Source organism: Acanthaster planci, linkage group LG18 (genome assembly GCF_054643075.1).
Source record: "Acanthaster planci isolate LZ-2023a linkage group LG18, COTS_SCS, whole genome shotgun sequence".
Taxonomy (NCBI): Eukaryota; Metazoa; Echinodermata; class Asteroidea; order Valvatida; family Acanthasteridae; genus Acanthaster; species Acanthaster planci.
In genome coordinates, this window is record NC_141794.1 from 2448181 (window position 1) to 2465419 (window position 17239).

Here is a 17239-nt window from a genome sequence, read left to right on the forward strand (position 1 = left end):
GACAAGCTAAACCGTTTCGATATTATGGCAAACGACACCAGGTAATTGTTAAACTGCATACGTCTAGACAATATGAACAATAAATCACCCGGCAGAGGGCCGCGATGACGGATGCTCACTTCCTCCTTCCTCGGGTCATGTCGTATATAGAGCAACTAGAGGGGATACACTCCCTCATTGCCCCTATCCCCGGGGATAGTTACCCCCGTGATGTGTCCCCTCCCCCGTGACTTCATCTATCACAACTTGGGGGGCCCCACATGCCTTTTGTGGATGTGTTGTCTGTCTACAGCCACATTGGTTTCATTACCGTCTTGTAATAGTGTTGGGGTGAGAGATGTTCCGTCTTTATTGCTCCAACAACATGGCTCTGTTTTCCAACAGGGAAACGGTTGGCATAATTGGTTGAACACAGCTTTGCACAGGTCTCGTGTCAGAAAGATCACGGAGTCGCACCCTTTCCTGACGGTGAATTCAGTTAAGTTGCATATATAGTCAGGACCCTCCTACATTCAGCATTTTAGACTCGGGCTGCATATGTTTCCCACTCGTTTTTGATCTCCATCCCCATGGAATGAAGTATCGTCCGTTGACCTCCATTCTCCCGCGCCTTTTTCGTTCCCATTTGACTTCTCAAGTTGCACTGGGTGAAAAGTAACGTCTCTGGAAATTACAAAATAAGAAAGCCGATTGATAAGTTAAAGAATTGATGAAAACGATTGACGTTCGCTGACAAGATTCATTTCTGTCATCCATTTTCTTGGGCGACATTGCGCTTGTGCAAAGCTGGATCTGCCAAATCTTGTCGGGAGTTGCGCTTGACAGCAGGAAAGATAACCAGTTAAATAGTTAATTCACAGATTGAAAGTGCAATATTTCCAGTCACCGTCGCTACAGTACATATAAATCGGATCGGCTCTTAGAACCTGTGCACGCACAGCGGTTACCAATGCACGCTACGACGAGAAGGAACTGAAAACGCATTCATGTGCTATTCACATTAGCGTACACCGCCTTATTAAATGGGTACTTGTATTTGATTCGGTGACCGAATGACTAATCTTGAGTGACCGAATTCTGCTGACAAATTTAATCAAACACTTTAAAGTAACACTGTGGAAATGCTGGATCATAATTAACTTACTTTGTTCACAGCTTACAGATCACTTTCATTTTACCTACAATTTGTATGGACAGCCAACGGTTACAGAGGAATCCCCCTTGGTTGGTTTTTGACGTTACATCAAATTTGTTCAAAGTGAACACTTGTCCCATTATTTTAAATTATGGTTGTGTGTTCATTTAGGATTTAATAGTGCGCGTATTTCTTTCTGGTGTTCTGATAACTGCGTGCGATTTCAACACTTTATTCTTTACACTGTGTAATGATGGTCAGCCATTGTTTTAGTCAATACGGGCGAAGCACACTAGTGCGCCTCCAAGAGCTTGCAACGCGTTGTCCAATCGCAATGCCCGAAATCTGTCGACCCAGTGCGCGTTTGGAAAGGGTCGACAGATTTTGCGCACTGTGATTGGTCAACTTGCAAACTCTTAGAGGCGCACTATTGTGAATCGCCCGTAATGTAGGAAAAACACGACTGTGACGTAATAAGAGGCAGACCCTGTACATGACAGAAGACGTGTAAAAGATGTTTGTATCTGAAATTGTGTTAAAGTAAAAATCATTTCCATTTGGTTATTTTAAGGAACATGTTTGTGCTTAAAAATCTAGTCAAACTTTGAGTGGAAGTTTGTTCGTAATTCCACTTTCCCCAAGTTACATTGACTGTAATTCTCATCACGTACAGGGTAATTTTTTGGGGGACACTTTTGTGTTTTAGTGGTCAGTTCTGGTATGCATTAAACCTTAATTCACAAAAAAGTACAATTTTGTTTTGAGTGTAAACGTTAAAGACACAGCGCACATAAAATGAACGATTTGATAGGAATCATCTCAGTTTGATTTGAATGATTAGTTTAATGACGATATTGCAAAGGCGTACCTCTCTGTATCTCAAACAAAATGGAGTTCCATGGTGTTTGAGATATTGTTTGAGAGTGTTCTTGTAATAGATCGATGCGTACATTGCATATAGCCCCAGCTCTTCGCTGGGTAGGGTATTTAACCTGAGTTGAACTTTCGACGGGTCTGTTTTTCTCATTACACCACCTACGCCGAGCAGCCAGAGCGACCGGGTCCCCCCCCCTCCCGCCTTGAATCGACGGGGGGCCCCCGGTGCGGCCCTCTCTCCTAACCTGCTGCTTCTCTCTCCCTCTTGGAGTTTGCGATCGCCCGGCGTGTGGATGTATATAAAAAGGGGTCTTTGACCAGGCCCCGGGTTGACGTTTGTCGGGAGATTTACCGGGTTAACCCCGGCGGTTTGGGAGGGATCTTCGTCTGTCAGTACTGCAGCAGGTTTTTTTTTTGCGGGACGAGTTGGCAGTGAATGCCCTGTTGTGACTTCGTCGGAGGGAAAAAAGAGAATATAGGAATGTCTTTTTGTCGCACATCAAGGAATGCCATTAGCTGTACGTGGCGGAAAGTGCATATACACGTACATGTACACTGAAACATTGCAAACTGTAGACCTATGCAACAACTTGAGTCAACGTGTTGAAGGAAATCCCAACTTCAGGGGACAGAACTTGTACACACTATTGTTCGAATGCTGCTCGTGTGCTGTCGTAGTTTTTAAAAGCCTGGATAACGCCGTTTTCCCAGCAAATTCACAAGTGGCCCATACAACAGGAAGGACTTCGCCTTTGCTGTCTTAAACACGGTGCAAAACTTTGAGAAGGTTTCTGTTGTATCCATGCTGAATCGCCCGTTCATCCAATAGAAACCATTCACTGCTCATTCAACATGCTGTAGTCTTCTTTTTTTTCAGGCGGTGTAAGAGATAAAATACCTTTAGCATAGAATCTGTTTAGTTTGTTGGAGATCGTTGCTGTCACAGCCTACACATGTGTACTGTGCGTGTTTTCCACCTCATTTGTTGGCGACCGCTTCCAGTACGTCGCGCACAAGGCTTCTCTCCTTAGACGCTAATGCTGACATCTGGCTTTGCGCCCAAACAGCCATCCCCCTCCAAAATGTTCGCCTCTTGTGCCCCTTTTTTTTTATTCTCGCCGTAGGGACATCTTTGCATCTTTGTCTTTCCCAATTTCCAGCCCCCTTGTCCCCTGATTGATTGCGCCTGCCAACCAGCCTGCCCTAACCCTCCCGAAGCCCATACATGTAAAATTGTCGCCAAGAGACTTTGGGCTCCCTTTTAAATCCACCCTTTTCATCTCTCCCCTTTCTCTCTTTTTTTTCCTCTCTCTCTGTGTTCTAATTAAATCCCAAATACATAATGCATCGGCTTTATGATTAATGAGTCATAAAACGTGTTCCCAGCCACCCCTTGGAAGGAGTCGGTATCTTCTCAGCCTCGTTCCATGGGACTGTGCCAGTCTCTCCTGGGGATTTTACACACACTCTCATCATACATATGCACATGGGCTCGAGTACCCGGCTTGAGCATTTTGTTGGTGGCATGCGCATAGGAGACACACATCATCCAAGATTACAGAGTAAACTCGGACCGTGTTTTTTTTTTGGTCTCTCCCTGATTATGTGCCTCTCCAGCGCACAGGGCCTAGTACTGCTCGCATCGATGTCCTAGTTGCCGAAAGCCGACCACTGCCCACTCTACGCGATAGGTCCCACCGCCCTAACTGTGTCGGTCGGATCCGGCTCTTGGGTTGAGACATCACACTAATCCTGTCGCAGATAGCACACTTTAGTGTCCCCTGCCGCCTCCCGCCATGTGGCAGCTCGCAAAAGCAATAACCAGATGGTAGCCTTTAATGTTTTAAGTTCCGTACATTTTTCGAAACTGTCTTGAGTACATAATTATCTGCGGAAACAGGAGAAATTGCAGCATAAATTATGATGACATTGTGTGGCGCATACACTATATACGAGTCTGTGACTTGCCAATCACTAAATCGAATCACTCTAATCCAAATTCATTTGGGGGAAACTTATCAGAGAAATATTGCTCCTCAAATGATGGGCTCTGGTTACCCACGTGCCGTTTTCTATAACGCTCTGCTTTTGGCGACGGGTAATCCTGAGACCGTTTCTCCATCCCAAACATTGACTTTGACTCGTGATATCTAGACGCCTTTCAAGGCTTTTTACATTCAACATTTTCCTCCCGCTGCATGCTCTGTCCACCTGTCACCGTCTCACCGTAAATGCCCCCCTTCGATTTCTCGTGGTATTATGATCCGCCTCCCTTAGACAAATTCAGCGCGAATCACGACCACTTGATTCCAACAGGAAAGATGATTTAAACTTCGATTTTTGTAGCCGTCCGCGGGGACACGAACTCGGGAAGAGTAGAGCGGCGAAGCAGGGTAGTTTACCCGTGGATATCAGAAGCAAGACAGCTGTTCGTGGGGATCGCATTCCAAAAAAATTCAAGCGAAGATGAAGAGGGGAAAAAAGGTGATGAGAGTAGAAATTGGTAAAATCGGATCAGAGGTGTTTATTATGCGACGTCAATTGCAGGCACGTTTTCCTGGACTGTTTAATTCGGCGTCGAAATGAGCGGAACTGCAGCAAGTGCCCGCCCAACGTTTCTGTTTTGCAATTCGATTCGTCGTTGATATTCATGTGACTGTGACCGAGATGACATTAGGCTCACGGCTACCTGGGAGGATGACATTTGCGCAGAAATAAAGAACCAAGCTGGAGTGCAGGTTAGTTGAGTCTTGTGACGTGCTTTTAAACGGGACAAAGAAACCTCCATGGCGCTCGGGAAAGCTGATGAGAGCGGATCGACCTGGCGCCATGGTGATACCAACCGGTCTCCATGGCGACACCAACTGCTCGTTCCCATTTGGCATCACCCGATAGTCTGCGAGCAACATGGCCGCTCTCATGGTCCCCTCATGGTTCTTACCCCGTAATGCGTTGGTAATTGAATCGTTCTCTGGCAAAAGTTGGCAGAGGTTGTCTGTTCATACCCCTGTCGACGCCCCGGCTCAACTCCGCCCCCCCCCCCAATCTAAGGTCGGTTGGCCTCCCTCTCGGGCCGTCGATCGATCTGCCCTGGGCGTTTTTATCTCGGGCAGGGCATACGCTATAGGCGAATCGCAGGGGAAATGTAACATGTCTGGGACGAACCTAAGGTCATATATTATTTCAGTGATATGGGTCAATCCCTGCTGACGAAGGACACGTACAAATATCAAAATATCCCATATTGGATTGACCTTCATCAACCAAGGAATAGAGTAGGTCAGACTGTGCAGTGACAATAACCATAGCTTTTTTTTTGAGTATGATACCCATGCCAGTTCCTCGCCCTATATCGAAACTATTTCTGTCAATCTAGCACACATCGTTACAATGGCCCGGCGCACTGTATGCCTTTTGCTTTTTTTTGGAGGAAGTTTTGACAAAGGAAATTGAAGAAAGTGAGTCAGATGGCAGTCCATCTACAGGTGGGACGGCGGGCAGGAAGGATTGATTGTCTCTGCGGCTTGACAAAGATGGATCTGAAATGGCGGGAAAAATGGCAATGGAAAATTGTTTTCAGGTGCGATTTTCGAACCTCCCATCCTTCTTGGCCGAGCGCAGGTTGACAGGGGAGCGGGGTTAACCGAACCTCTTTGTCTGCGGTCAACTTCCCCCCCCCCGCTATTTTTTTCCCCGGCAGAACTTGGACGGCAACGCGAGTCGCTTCATACAGTCTTCAAAGGTCGCGAGAAATTTTGCAGATGGGAAGCAGAGGTCAATGCGCATGCGCAGTGCAAGCAAGCCGCTGTCAGTCGTCTTGGTCCCAGAAGCAGAAGGGGGCCCGCCTGCAGCGACACGCCTAAATTCGCCAAATTAACAGAATAAAAGACACGAAGATGAATACCCCTGTCGTTTCAAGGAGGTAATTTGAGTGGGCGCAGGTTTAGGCGCGTCTCCCCTGACTTGCATGAATCAGCCTTCAACAAAATGTTCATAACAGTTCCTGTTCGTGACGCGTATTCTGACCTCAAACAATCCAGAAAGTAAAGTCTACTTGCATTGCGTGTATGTACTAAAGCCCAAAGCGCTTCCCCTCGGTCCTAATTTTTTTTTTCATCCACACGGCTGGTTGTTGCCTCATGCTGTTTCGTATTTTTGGGATCCCGGGCCCCCGTCTTTCATCAACCTAAAATTGTTGGCTGGCTCAGGGATAAGGGAACGGCGGCCCCCGAAGCCATGCCGTAAATCAGTCGCGAGTCGCCTACAACCAAGCGCCCTGATTGATCCGCTGTTCCTCTGTGCACTGCGCTGCCAGCCGCGGCCACCGCTCACATTTTAGCGCGACCGGCTCGACGATGTGTGCGGGGTTGGTGAAGCTCCGACGCACAGTGAATCATCGAACTCGAGCTCACTGCGATCAAACTCAAATGCGCAATGATACGGTGCAGCGTGTACAGTGTACAGATAAAACTTAATCATCTCAAGTCGGTGATGTTGTCAGGCTCGAGCCATTTATTTTAAAGGACCATTTGCCGGAAGCGCATTCCTTATTGCAAACATATCTCATAGTCTGTTTGGTGTAGCTTTATGGAGCATGTCAGTTGGTGTTTTTATGGAAAAAAAATCTTTGACTGGATTCTTGCGTCTTAGTGGTTTCAGTCGTTTTTGACCTGCTAGAAGAGGAATGTAATAATATGTTATGGTGGAGCTTGTTTAAAAATAAGCATCTTTTTGCTGGCGAATTTTTGTGGGGGGGTGCATCAGCAAATTCTCTGACTGGCAGTAACGTGGTGGAGCTTGCACGTGGAGAAGAGCCGGACACTCGTCTGTCGTCGGACTGCAAAGCATACTGGAAGTCGCGGTGTCGTCGAGGGACACGACTTCCTATAGATACTTCCTTTTGGAGTCTGTGCACTTGTTGGAATGATTGCCGATAATTGATTGCAGTGAATATTGTCAACTTTTTCGACTCCGGTCCGGAAGCCGCAGAGGACAAACTGGATTTGGGCTTCGATTTAGAAAAGTAAATATTCTTAAAACGGTGCGTAAATGTTTGACCAGGTGGGCGGTGCGCGCGTGAGCACGAGGTGGCGCTGATGGGGTCCATCCGGGGTCACGCAATCTGCAAGATCGTCGGGCTGAGTTCGAGGTTGATGTGGGTAATGGCGTCTGAGACGCGTTAACGATATCAATTATCGTTCCCTAAAAGTCGTGCAGAGCGCCGTCACAGCCAATCAAACCGAACGGCTCGTCCGTCATCAGAGCAGAAATCACCATCTTGAAATCATATATGACACTGATTGGAGTGGATGGGCTGCGCGAACCTTGCGTACTTGGGGAACTGTCACTGCTTTGCAAACCTCACATTGAATATACAATTCTGGGATGTAAACGCAAGACCTACTAAGCTGCTTAACTCACAGACGTCGCTCAACATATTTTCAGATCCCTTTGCAAAAACAAACCATGATTTTTCCAAACTGAAACACTTTTATTCATTAAGAATGTAAGCACACACACGAAAAGCTTCAAAACCTCTTTCACGTATAACTCTTTCCAGACTCCAAACAATCTGATTTCGAAAAAGACTTGAATGTTTTGAACCGACCAATAAAGTGGATGGCGCGTTCTTTTTTTTTTCATTTTCCAATGTTCAGAGAAGCCACACATGCGGCATTGACGTCATCCGCACAGTTCCTTGGTTCATGGAGACTTCCGATTGTTACAAGGTCAGACAATCATCTCTCTTATTCTTTTATTCCAGAAAAAAATGGGACTCTTGCTCCTCCCCCCCAAATCGATGACGTTTTCTTTCAAAATCAGCATCATTCAGCAGCTGTTAAGTGAAAGAGATGCAAATCGATGTCAAAGTTTAAGGTCCGATGGTTTTTATGATGGCAATGAATAATGTAAACGGCAATTGGGATTAAGGAGTGATGAGGCTTTTCCGTTGGAGCGTGCCTGATTGAGAATCTATCTTACCGTTGTGAACAGAGACCGCCCGACTGGCGACAATGGCCGTTTTGGAACATTTCATGTCTTGTTGGTGCACCATCCTAAATAGTGTATAGTCGTGCGCCTTTGCAAACAAAAAGGTTCCATAAATGCTTTATTCTATTGTGACAGTTGGTAAGGGGAAAAATAATCGTTTTTCTTTGACAGTAGTTGTATCTTTGTGTGGGAATGATTGTGTCAGAAACAGCCTGCAGGGTTGGTTGGGACACCGTGTGTTCATCTGAAAAAAAAAATCTTCTAAATGTAAATTTTTGTGCAACTGTCGAGGCTGGCCCCTTTGAAAGGGGGATATTGTTTCGCAACAAACGCGGCCCGTCGTTAAATGACAAATGTCCTTAGTAACAAGCCATCCAAACCAACGAGTACATGTACACGCTCGCTCTTCAACCACTCCTTTCATGTACTGAGATCACTTCGCGGCGGAATGGATGAAACGAACACATAACTCGTCAATGCACAAAACTGGAACCAAAAGGAACCTGTCGCGGTACGTCGACGGGGAACAAAGTGGAGCATTTTATGTCCCTCAGACGGTTTTGGGGGGAGGGGAGGGGGGAACTCCTGAATAAAGGGAATCCAAGGCTTGTCTGGGCGAACAATTAGGGGCAACCTACGGGACCTCTGCTTGGGTACGGGTGGGTATTTGCTATCTCCCTTTTGGGCTTTTCGCTCTGATGCAATCAATCATGTGAATTGTGAGTTTCGTCGGGACGGCTGTCTCGTGTCTGTGTCAGCTCAGATCACTGCTGAGTAAAAAATTAAACAAAAACAAAACCAAAAAAAAAAAGTTGCTACCGTACGAAACGACCGTGGTAATGTATAGGCCTACATATGCACCCCGCAATCTATGCTTGACTCAGTGTGATCAGGTGGGGTTCGGATATGCTAGGTTTCTCATTTACGAATTACGAAATGACCCTTAAAGACAAAGAAGCCGCCACGTGTGAAGTATATGCACTGCTCGATGTTAAAAGAGAATGTGACGCGTGTTTGTGGCGTTGTGGGCAAAGGAAGAATTATACGGGAACGTAACGCAGACGTCTTAGCGGGTAATGACAACTGACACACTGTATTTTTCAATTTTTCTTATACGCATATTGCTTGCCCATTTTTCTTTCGATGTTTTCTTCGAAAATCCCTAAGCAAGTTTTTTATATACAACTGTAAGACCATCATCGGCTCTGCGGCAGGTGTAGCTTTCTCCCCCTACCCCCCCGTGTACCGAAGCAGGGGGTAGGGACGGGGGATCCTTGGCGAGTGTCAGCGCCCATGTTAAGGCTTTCCGCTTTGGATTGGCTCTTAATCCTCTCGGAAGCGCCTAAGACAACCGGGACGAAGTTGGCGTTGCTTGAGATCCATGAATCACTACCGCCACATCCCAGCTTGATGGGGGGGGGGATAGACCGGCCTTAGCACTTCTCATTGGCTGACCTACTTTAGCGTCGCTCGTGTCTCATTGGGCCGTCGCTTCCTCATGTGCATGATTGTCTCATGGTGCGTGGAGAATTTTTCATTCTAGAAAGATCGCATTTGGAAATGAGGTGCCATAAGTTTGTCATTAAATCAAATTAGCCTGATTCTTTTATGGTTTTAAAGTCAACCCAGCCCCCCCCCCGTTAATTTTTTTAGAAGTCTTTCGAGATGTAAAAATTTAACTGTAAAGAAACTGGAAGTACCTTTACCAGTTCTGTGCACGAGTGGTTAAAAGGACAGCTTGGAAAGTCTTGATTGATTAATGGATTGGTTTTTAATCGTGAGGGAATTTTGCTTGGTTTGTACGCAGATTTGTGTGCGTCACGCAAAAAAAAAATTGCTGCCGTTAATTTTTTATAATCTTTGAAGCTTTGAGCGGCGACTAGACCCTTGTGTTAGTAAAATACTATAAAAAAAACACAGGGGGGGGGTGATTCCTACTGCCCAGTGTATTGTGAGTGTCCAGTGTCTCTTTCATTCATCTAGTGGCTCTGATTAATTTGACCATTTCTGACGACTGCAAAATCGATTCGGGAAGCCTTTCATGCACTTGGCCCTTTTCAATGAGGATTTCGTAACACCTGACGTCCATCGCGATAACATTTCCTTGTGCCGTTTGGAAGGGGAAAGGAAATGATCCGGAGAGAGGCTGTTTTGTTGGAGGCTTAATAGCACGATATCAGGATGAGGAGCAGGTTAATTGGTCAGCAATGACTTCACCTGTTATGAGTGGGGCGGTTTTCCCTTTCGTTCCTGTGAATTTTACCCAGGATTTGCGTCAATTAATTCAACGTGAATTGTGGCGTTGACGTCCCTGGATCCCAAAGTCGTTATTCACTGGTTTCGTGTTCTGTCGTCAGAGTTTTCCAATAAAGCCATTTAGAGAAGGAGTGTGAGAATCCATCTTTTTAGCTGATTTCAGCTTTCTTTGGGAAAGACGTTGACCCTGAATTTCAGATTTTTTTGTATACCTGCTCTGTACAAAAGTATTGGAACTTTTAGCATTTTTAGCTTTTTTTCTAGCTGTTTTTAGCTTTGATTTTAACTGGCCACTCACACCCCTGTTAGCAGAGGGTGAAAGCAGAAACTGAAGCAGAAGTTGAAAAGAGGGAAAGAGTCGCGGGCTCACCAGCAACAGACTTTACTTGTATCGATACCCAGCACGAAATGCGGTAAAGGGGTATCTCCATCCTCCCATGTGACACGGGAGCTAGGTACCCTGCTATTGTACCGACTGCGTTCCCTCTGAAAACCTGAAAGGTATTCGCAAGATTCCTACGACACAAAAGAGGTTCAGGGGGTTTCTTTGCCGCATCATAATGGTTGTATCGCCCTCCCGTGTTTTTGTCGTCTCGACTCTTTTTGAGGAGGAGACCTTGACGAGGATTGTTACTGCATTGGACTAACACCCCCCCCCCTCCTCCGTCGGGACCCCGGTAATCAGTGAGACCACCAGCCCCTCGACCATCCGCCCCACGATGGGGCGTCCGCGTACAGTTCAGCAGCAGTTCGTCTCAGGGTTTGTAAAAAAAAAATTTTATACAGATGCGGTTTGCCTTTCCACTCTTTTATTCAGTGCCTCGGCCATGCGACGTCTGCCGTCCCCACAACCCTTCAAATGAAATTGGTTTCGACGGCAAAAGATAATCTTTCTGCAATTATCAGCGTGTTTACAGCGGTTGCCGACGTAGAGCCTATTGTTGTATTCCCCTCCCACCCCACCCCACCCCCCCTCTTTTGTAGATAGAGGGGTGCTTGGGGTGGCCCACTGCTCTGCTAATAAATGACCACCGCGTCATAAAGCAAGGGGATTTCTGGGCAGTGAATTTGTTTACGGCTGCTTTTGGCGGCTTTGGCTGTTTATCCACCTGTTCTCTGAGGACAGACTTCCCTTTAATTGCACGGACCGGCCCCGGCTAAATAGCGGCCTCGGCCAGGCACAATAGAAGGCAATGGGACGTTGATACCTGTGTCAGAGGCAAATTAGGACCAAGCCTGAAATATTTTCGTGTTGATAACGGGGATGTGGTCAGCTGGAGGTTTGGCCTCGTTATTCTGCCTATCTTAAGTACGTGAACAGTATATAGGGATGCCTGGATGCCTCCCCTGCTTACTCCCGATCCTATGTATCAGCATCGTGCTCGGGCAATCATTGATCGTATAAATCCTGGGAGCTCCACCACCATGTTTGCGACAAGATTTTCTGAATGGCGAACAAAAAGTCCAGCATGGATTTTTCCTAAGCAACGTTTCTCTGTTCCCTGTGGTAGGGGAGAAAAAAAAAGCCTCGGCGAATATCTGATCGACCCGCCGCAATCAGAAAAGAAGAAGAAAAAGTCCGGTGAAAAGGCACGGAGCCCTGGATCCCAGCGTGTCCGGGCCTCACCCCTCGTGGGTCGAATTGCCTCTTTGTCCCGCGGAATGTATCCGCTTTTGTCCCGAAGTGTTTTCGAGTGCCTCGGATTCTTTAAGCAGGGCTGCTCACCGATCGATCCACGGCCTGAATATCCCATTGGTCCAGTTACAATTAAAATATTTGATTTCTCGGTGCTTCGGTATGCGTGACCGTACACATGCCCCGTCACTGGGGCTCTCGCGATCCATCTTCCCCTCTGCTCTCCCCCCCCCCATCTCTTGGTTCTCCGTTCCTGGGATTCGGTCCGGCCCGAGTTCTAGTACCGCTTTGCCGTGACCAGGAGAATCTCTTAAGATGACACGGTTGTTGACACCACAAGTGTTATTGCAGCCAGTTGAGATAGGCCGTCAGTGACTATCCAGTAACCGCGCCATTATTGCCCGGCGAGCTCAGTGGCGCTCTATCGTCTAGCCTTGCCTCCACTAGCTCTTTCCCTCAACAGAAAGACCTGAAACTTGAATCACGTCAAAAATACCGAGTAGTGTTATTTTACTGTCAAAATTTACTTCAGTGTACTCGAAAGTGTCTACTTCTTAACATTCAGCGAAATTTACAACGCTTTCACATTTTTCAAAATTAAAATGAAAGGGTGTTCACAGACGACTGAGTTCTGTTCACCCATTATGTAAAATGCCTTCAAGTTGACTGATTTTTTCGAAGTTCTACGCGCAAAAGATAGTCGGGGGGTCACCAAAGATTATGCTTTTTGGTGGTCTGGCCTATTCCTTGCTCTATGGCCTGGCCAAGTGCCGCCTTTTCCAGGGAGCCGTCTTCTTGCTGTATAATTTATCATACACGACGACAGCGGACACGCGACCCTAACGCCTCACTGATTTATGGCCTATCGCCGTCAGCCCGTTAAAACAAGACCATCTTGTTAAATACCCGCCATAAATCTACTGCTCGTAAAACTGGTGGCGAATTTACGCAGCGTCGGTATGTGACATGACGCTTTCATACCGTGTCCGACCAGTTGTGGTAGACTCGCGGCATGTACAGTATATATATAAGTGGCATTTTGTGGCGATGCCGTTGAGCACAGGGGAAGTTGCTGTGGGTTTGTGCTGGGTAAAATGTACTGTGGTTTTGGCAGGAAAGTGCTCATCTTTTATTGAAAGCCTTGGCATGTCCTGGGACGGATCATGAGATCCCAGTCTAGTTTCCTTAATGCCATGTACATCGTTGAATTAGAAAACTCTTTGACGACTTCGACAATGCAATGGCTCACTTTTAATGACCTGGTATCTGTTTTCTTTGTCCACATTCTGCGGGTTCGTTCTCCACGTCCAAGACTCCCCTGTGACAATTTGACATCCTCTTTCCCAGTCTTGCCCAGCCATCATTCAATTTCCCTTGAACCCGGTAGCCTGTCTGAACTTGTATGATGGAGCGAGGAACTGCGCATGTAACTCGCCGCCATCAGCAACATATCTTTTTTGATTACCCTCTCGCAGAAGGCTGTCACCGAGCCTCTCTGTCCTCCGCACACTGCCGCCATTGTGGACGGTACCGATCATACGTCATCAAGTTGAAGTTGGTGACCTTTGACCCCGGCTGCGTCTAGCCCTGATTGCTCGCATTTGTATACCCGCCACGTCGGTGAAATTGGCGCGATTTCAGGCGAGGACAGACGAGTGCTCTAGGCAGGGGAGCATTCTCCTTAAGATCTGCCTTGAAAGACGAGCTTTCGCCGGTTGGGTATCGGGTGACACAAGGCTCTTTCACGGCCTTTTTTCCTGAGTTCGATTGAGCCCCGGCTAAAACCCCAAGGGTTTCTGGGAAGGATATGTGTCGTCACCTCTGCCAAGAGCTTCATTGAAAATTTGATCGCCATTTGGTCGGCCATTTTGAAGCAGATTTCTCTTTTCTTTCCTTTTCTTTTTTAATCTCGTGGTCCAGACACATTCAACAAAAGGTTTCCCAGAGATCGATTTCCTCTTTGTGTTGACAGGGTTCTGTTGCTTTAAATTGTTTTAGTAACTCGCTCTGACATCACATCGGAAGACGTCGCTTTGCATCCGTCAGGAGACCACATAATCACAGCTGAAGGGATAGACTAATTAAATCAAGCAAGCTGTAACCATTGTGTTCTTCAATCCTGTAGTACCCTGTCTGAGGCTCCTTGACAGCACCACTGAAATCACACCTTTATTCTTGAATAAAAAAAAACTATTAAGTTTCCAACAGCCATCATATAGTTGATGAAACAGGATGCTTTGCGTATCAAATATTGCCAACTATTCATATATGTTTATCTTAAAGATACAGCGAACCATTCTAGGGTCTTCCTATGCAAGTGCAGTTAAGGTGTGCCAAAACCTGAGATTGTTCTTGTTGGAGACTAAACTGCGTGTTTTCTTTTCTTGGCAGGGAGCACACGATGATGGTTCCAACTATATACACGGCGATCATCATTCATCAGTTATTAGAAAAGGTGAGTTTAAAAATGGAAACAAAAAATCAAAAACTCTGGAGGGCGCTCTCCCTGACTACATTTCATACTTGGAACAAACCGATTATCCTGGTAACGTTAACGTGACGCTTTTGCCAGTGATCGGAGTTAAGACATGAGGTCAGCACACAGATTGTCCAGAAAAAAAATCCAAATGTTACAGTATTCTTTGTATGACGTCATAGTACTCTGTGTTAGGGGAAAACTTAGCAAGGCTGGCGCCATAAGACTGGGCTCAAAGCTTGGTCGGTTGTACTGAATTTGTAGTTCGCAATTAGTTCGACAAATTTCATTTCATTTTCCCGACTTACGTATCAGCGTAGCCTTCCATTTCAATGCATATTAGCTTCTGGGTACAAGTGCACTTGGCAATGGATACAGTTTTTACCTACCTCATTTGCGCTATGGCACTTGCCACTTGCAACAGCACGTCACCTAGAATGGTGTTCTCGATGTGAACAGATGCGTAGATGCAAGCTTTGTGAAGATGATTCATTGTGGATAAGTTTTTCGTAATATTAGTTGGTATCTGTTATTGTGTAGTAGGTGTTATGTTCGCTCACTGTGAGTTATTTCTGATGACATCTTTTTTTGTAAACCAACTCTGACAGCGCATATTTTACGTGGCACCTGTGTGCGTGCATTGAATGACCCGGATTAAATTGAGATTCAAACCCCGCCAGGTTGGCCACTTTACCGGTTGCTCCATCCAGTCCGAGGCCAACCGGCGCAATTTTTTCGCACGAGCGGGTTGTTCGGGGTCTGTCGAGGTTCAACCGGCTAGAAATTGGCCTCGTCTCTTGTTTCACCAGCAGGCGAGCGGGTTCATCAGTAGGGATTAGGCTGTTTATTCTGCTAATGAAAATGAAAGCCCGGTTGCCGCCGCGCGAGATGAAACGGCGGGGGCAACGCGTCGCGCGTGGGTCGAATCGCGGGATGGAGCTGACAGTCGTCGTGCTCCTGTCAGAACACAAGACGAGAGATCCCGATCGTGGATAGCACGAGAAAGAGCGCAAGTGAGAGATCGGTTCGGGACGATGTGAACACATAGGCAAGACGGACGCACTGTTTTATCAGAGATGATTTCCCCCTAATTGTCGACCAGGGAGCCGTGGCGGTTGATTGCTCACCGGCCGAGCAATGCGCTTCGCCGCGCATAAAGATGCTTCCGTGACCCGCGACAAATTCACTAACGATCGCTGGCCCAAAAAAAATCCACCAGTCTCTATCGTTTAACATTTCAGCCATAAACCAAAGTAAAAATAAAGATGCACAGTTCCACCACGAAATTGCCCCTCACTTTTTTCAACCTATATTCTGATCGCCAAATCGGTACAGAATAATCCAGTCTAGAGAAATCGAATCATAAGTGAAAAGTACAAAAAACCAAACACCGAAAATGAGAGTCCATCAGAATAACTTGGGCGAAATAGACTGCTTCACAATGACTGAAATGGGTTTGCGAGTCAAGTACCATACAGCTTATAAATATTATCATTATACCTCATGAATAAATTAAGAAAAGCAGGCAAATGGGATGTTGAATAATATATTTATATACCATTTGGAAAGTATTCGTGTCATATTCCTAGTATTCTCATGTTTCTTCCTTCAGTCGTCGGTCTATTGTCAGCTACCGGCTTGTTTTGATAATCTTACAATTCCTTCTCTTTGAATAATTTCGCGTGTATTCTTTTGCCCCCAGTCGTCTATTGACGTCTTTCCGCTATATTTGATAGACTGCCATTCTGTCTAAGTGCCTGGGATGATTTAATACATTAGGATGTTTCTTGTCGTGTCCCAGGTGAATATTTTGATCAATTCATAACGGCCATTTTTGCCCATTATCGGTTGGGCTCTGCTCCGCGTTGCGAGGACTGTATTATGATCCATTTCTGGCTGTCCGGCGCGCGCGCGACCCGAGCGTAAACTGGCCGTGCACAGCTCTTCGTTAATTATTTAAAAGCGCCTTTCTCCAGTATGTAAGCTAATAACATGTCGAGGCTGACTCGCTCTCACAGTGTGCTGTGTTGAATTAAATTAATCTCCTTGTTCGGTGTGATGGCAATCATGCATGGCCGGCCAATTCCAAGCTTCTATCCCGAAAAAAAAAACTACCGAGCGCTCCGGTCCGGGGGCAGAGCTAAGGCGAAGGAAAAGGCCCTGGTTTTGCTTCACTCAAACCCGCTGCACTTTTCAGGTCAACGGTCCTCTCCTGAAAACCTTCAACCTCATCAAGGAGTCTGTGTGTATATTCTCGGCAATATCCAAGCAGAATTGATTTGAAGTGTGGAAAATTGATTACCAGAATTTAATACAAACAAGACAGGCGGGGAAAAGGCTCCATCGCACAGTGGGTGGTTGTGAAGGCCGACAAATTACTCTGAAAAATTCACACCCAGTGAGCTACCAAATGTGACGAAGAGCAGAAATATACCGCACTACCACTTCTGGCAAGGGAAAGGTTCTTCTTTCTGAATCAAGCAACTTGTACTATTAAACAAATGAATATCTCTTGCTGGATTTTGAGGAATGGATTTGTAATTTGGTTAAGTGAGATGTGCAAAGGTGACTGCACACTTCTCGTAATATATACATATATATATATTTCCAAGACCGTTGCGTGAATCATCACATGACTCATCACATGATCTATCCCAACGTTGGACGCTTCCGAGTCTTGGCAGTCAAAATATTTATACTATTTTAAGTCACCCCAACTCTATAGCTTGGGGGGGGGGTCATAATTGTAAAGAAATTGCTTTTCTTAGCAATAGCAGAAAGTAAAAATTGCGGATAACCTAATATTTATATCATCATTAGGTTAAATTCTTTTATAACTTATCAGCAATTCAAAAATTATAAGGACCAA

At 46.0% G+C, this 17239-nt stretch overlaps 1 protein-coding gene across 9 annotated transcripts in view; it reads left to right on the forward strand.

The window, feature by feature from the left end:
• The window catches only part of LOC110978520 (transcription factor AP-2-epsilon-like), a 163558-nt gene that overhangs the window by 112902 nt on the left and 33417 nt on the right, over window positions 1–17239 (forward strand). For 7 of the 9 annotated variants that reach the window (XM_087148396.1, XM_087148395.1, XM_087148394.1 and 4 more), the window contains 2 exons: window positions 7669–7740; window positions 14286–14349. In XM_087148396.1, coding sequence (XP_087004522.1) covers window positions 7669–7740; window positions 14286–14349 — 136 coding nt within the window. The remainder of the gene's footprint in view (window positions 1–7668; window positions 7741–14285; window positions 14350–17239) is intronic. The other 2 variants (XM_087148393.1, XM_087148392.1) reach the window with 1 other exon arrangement.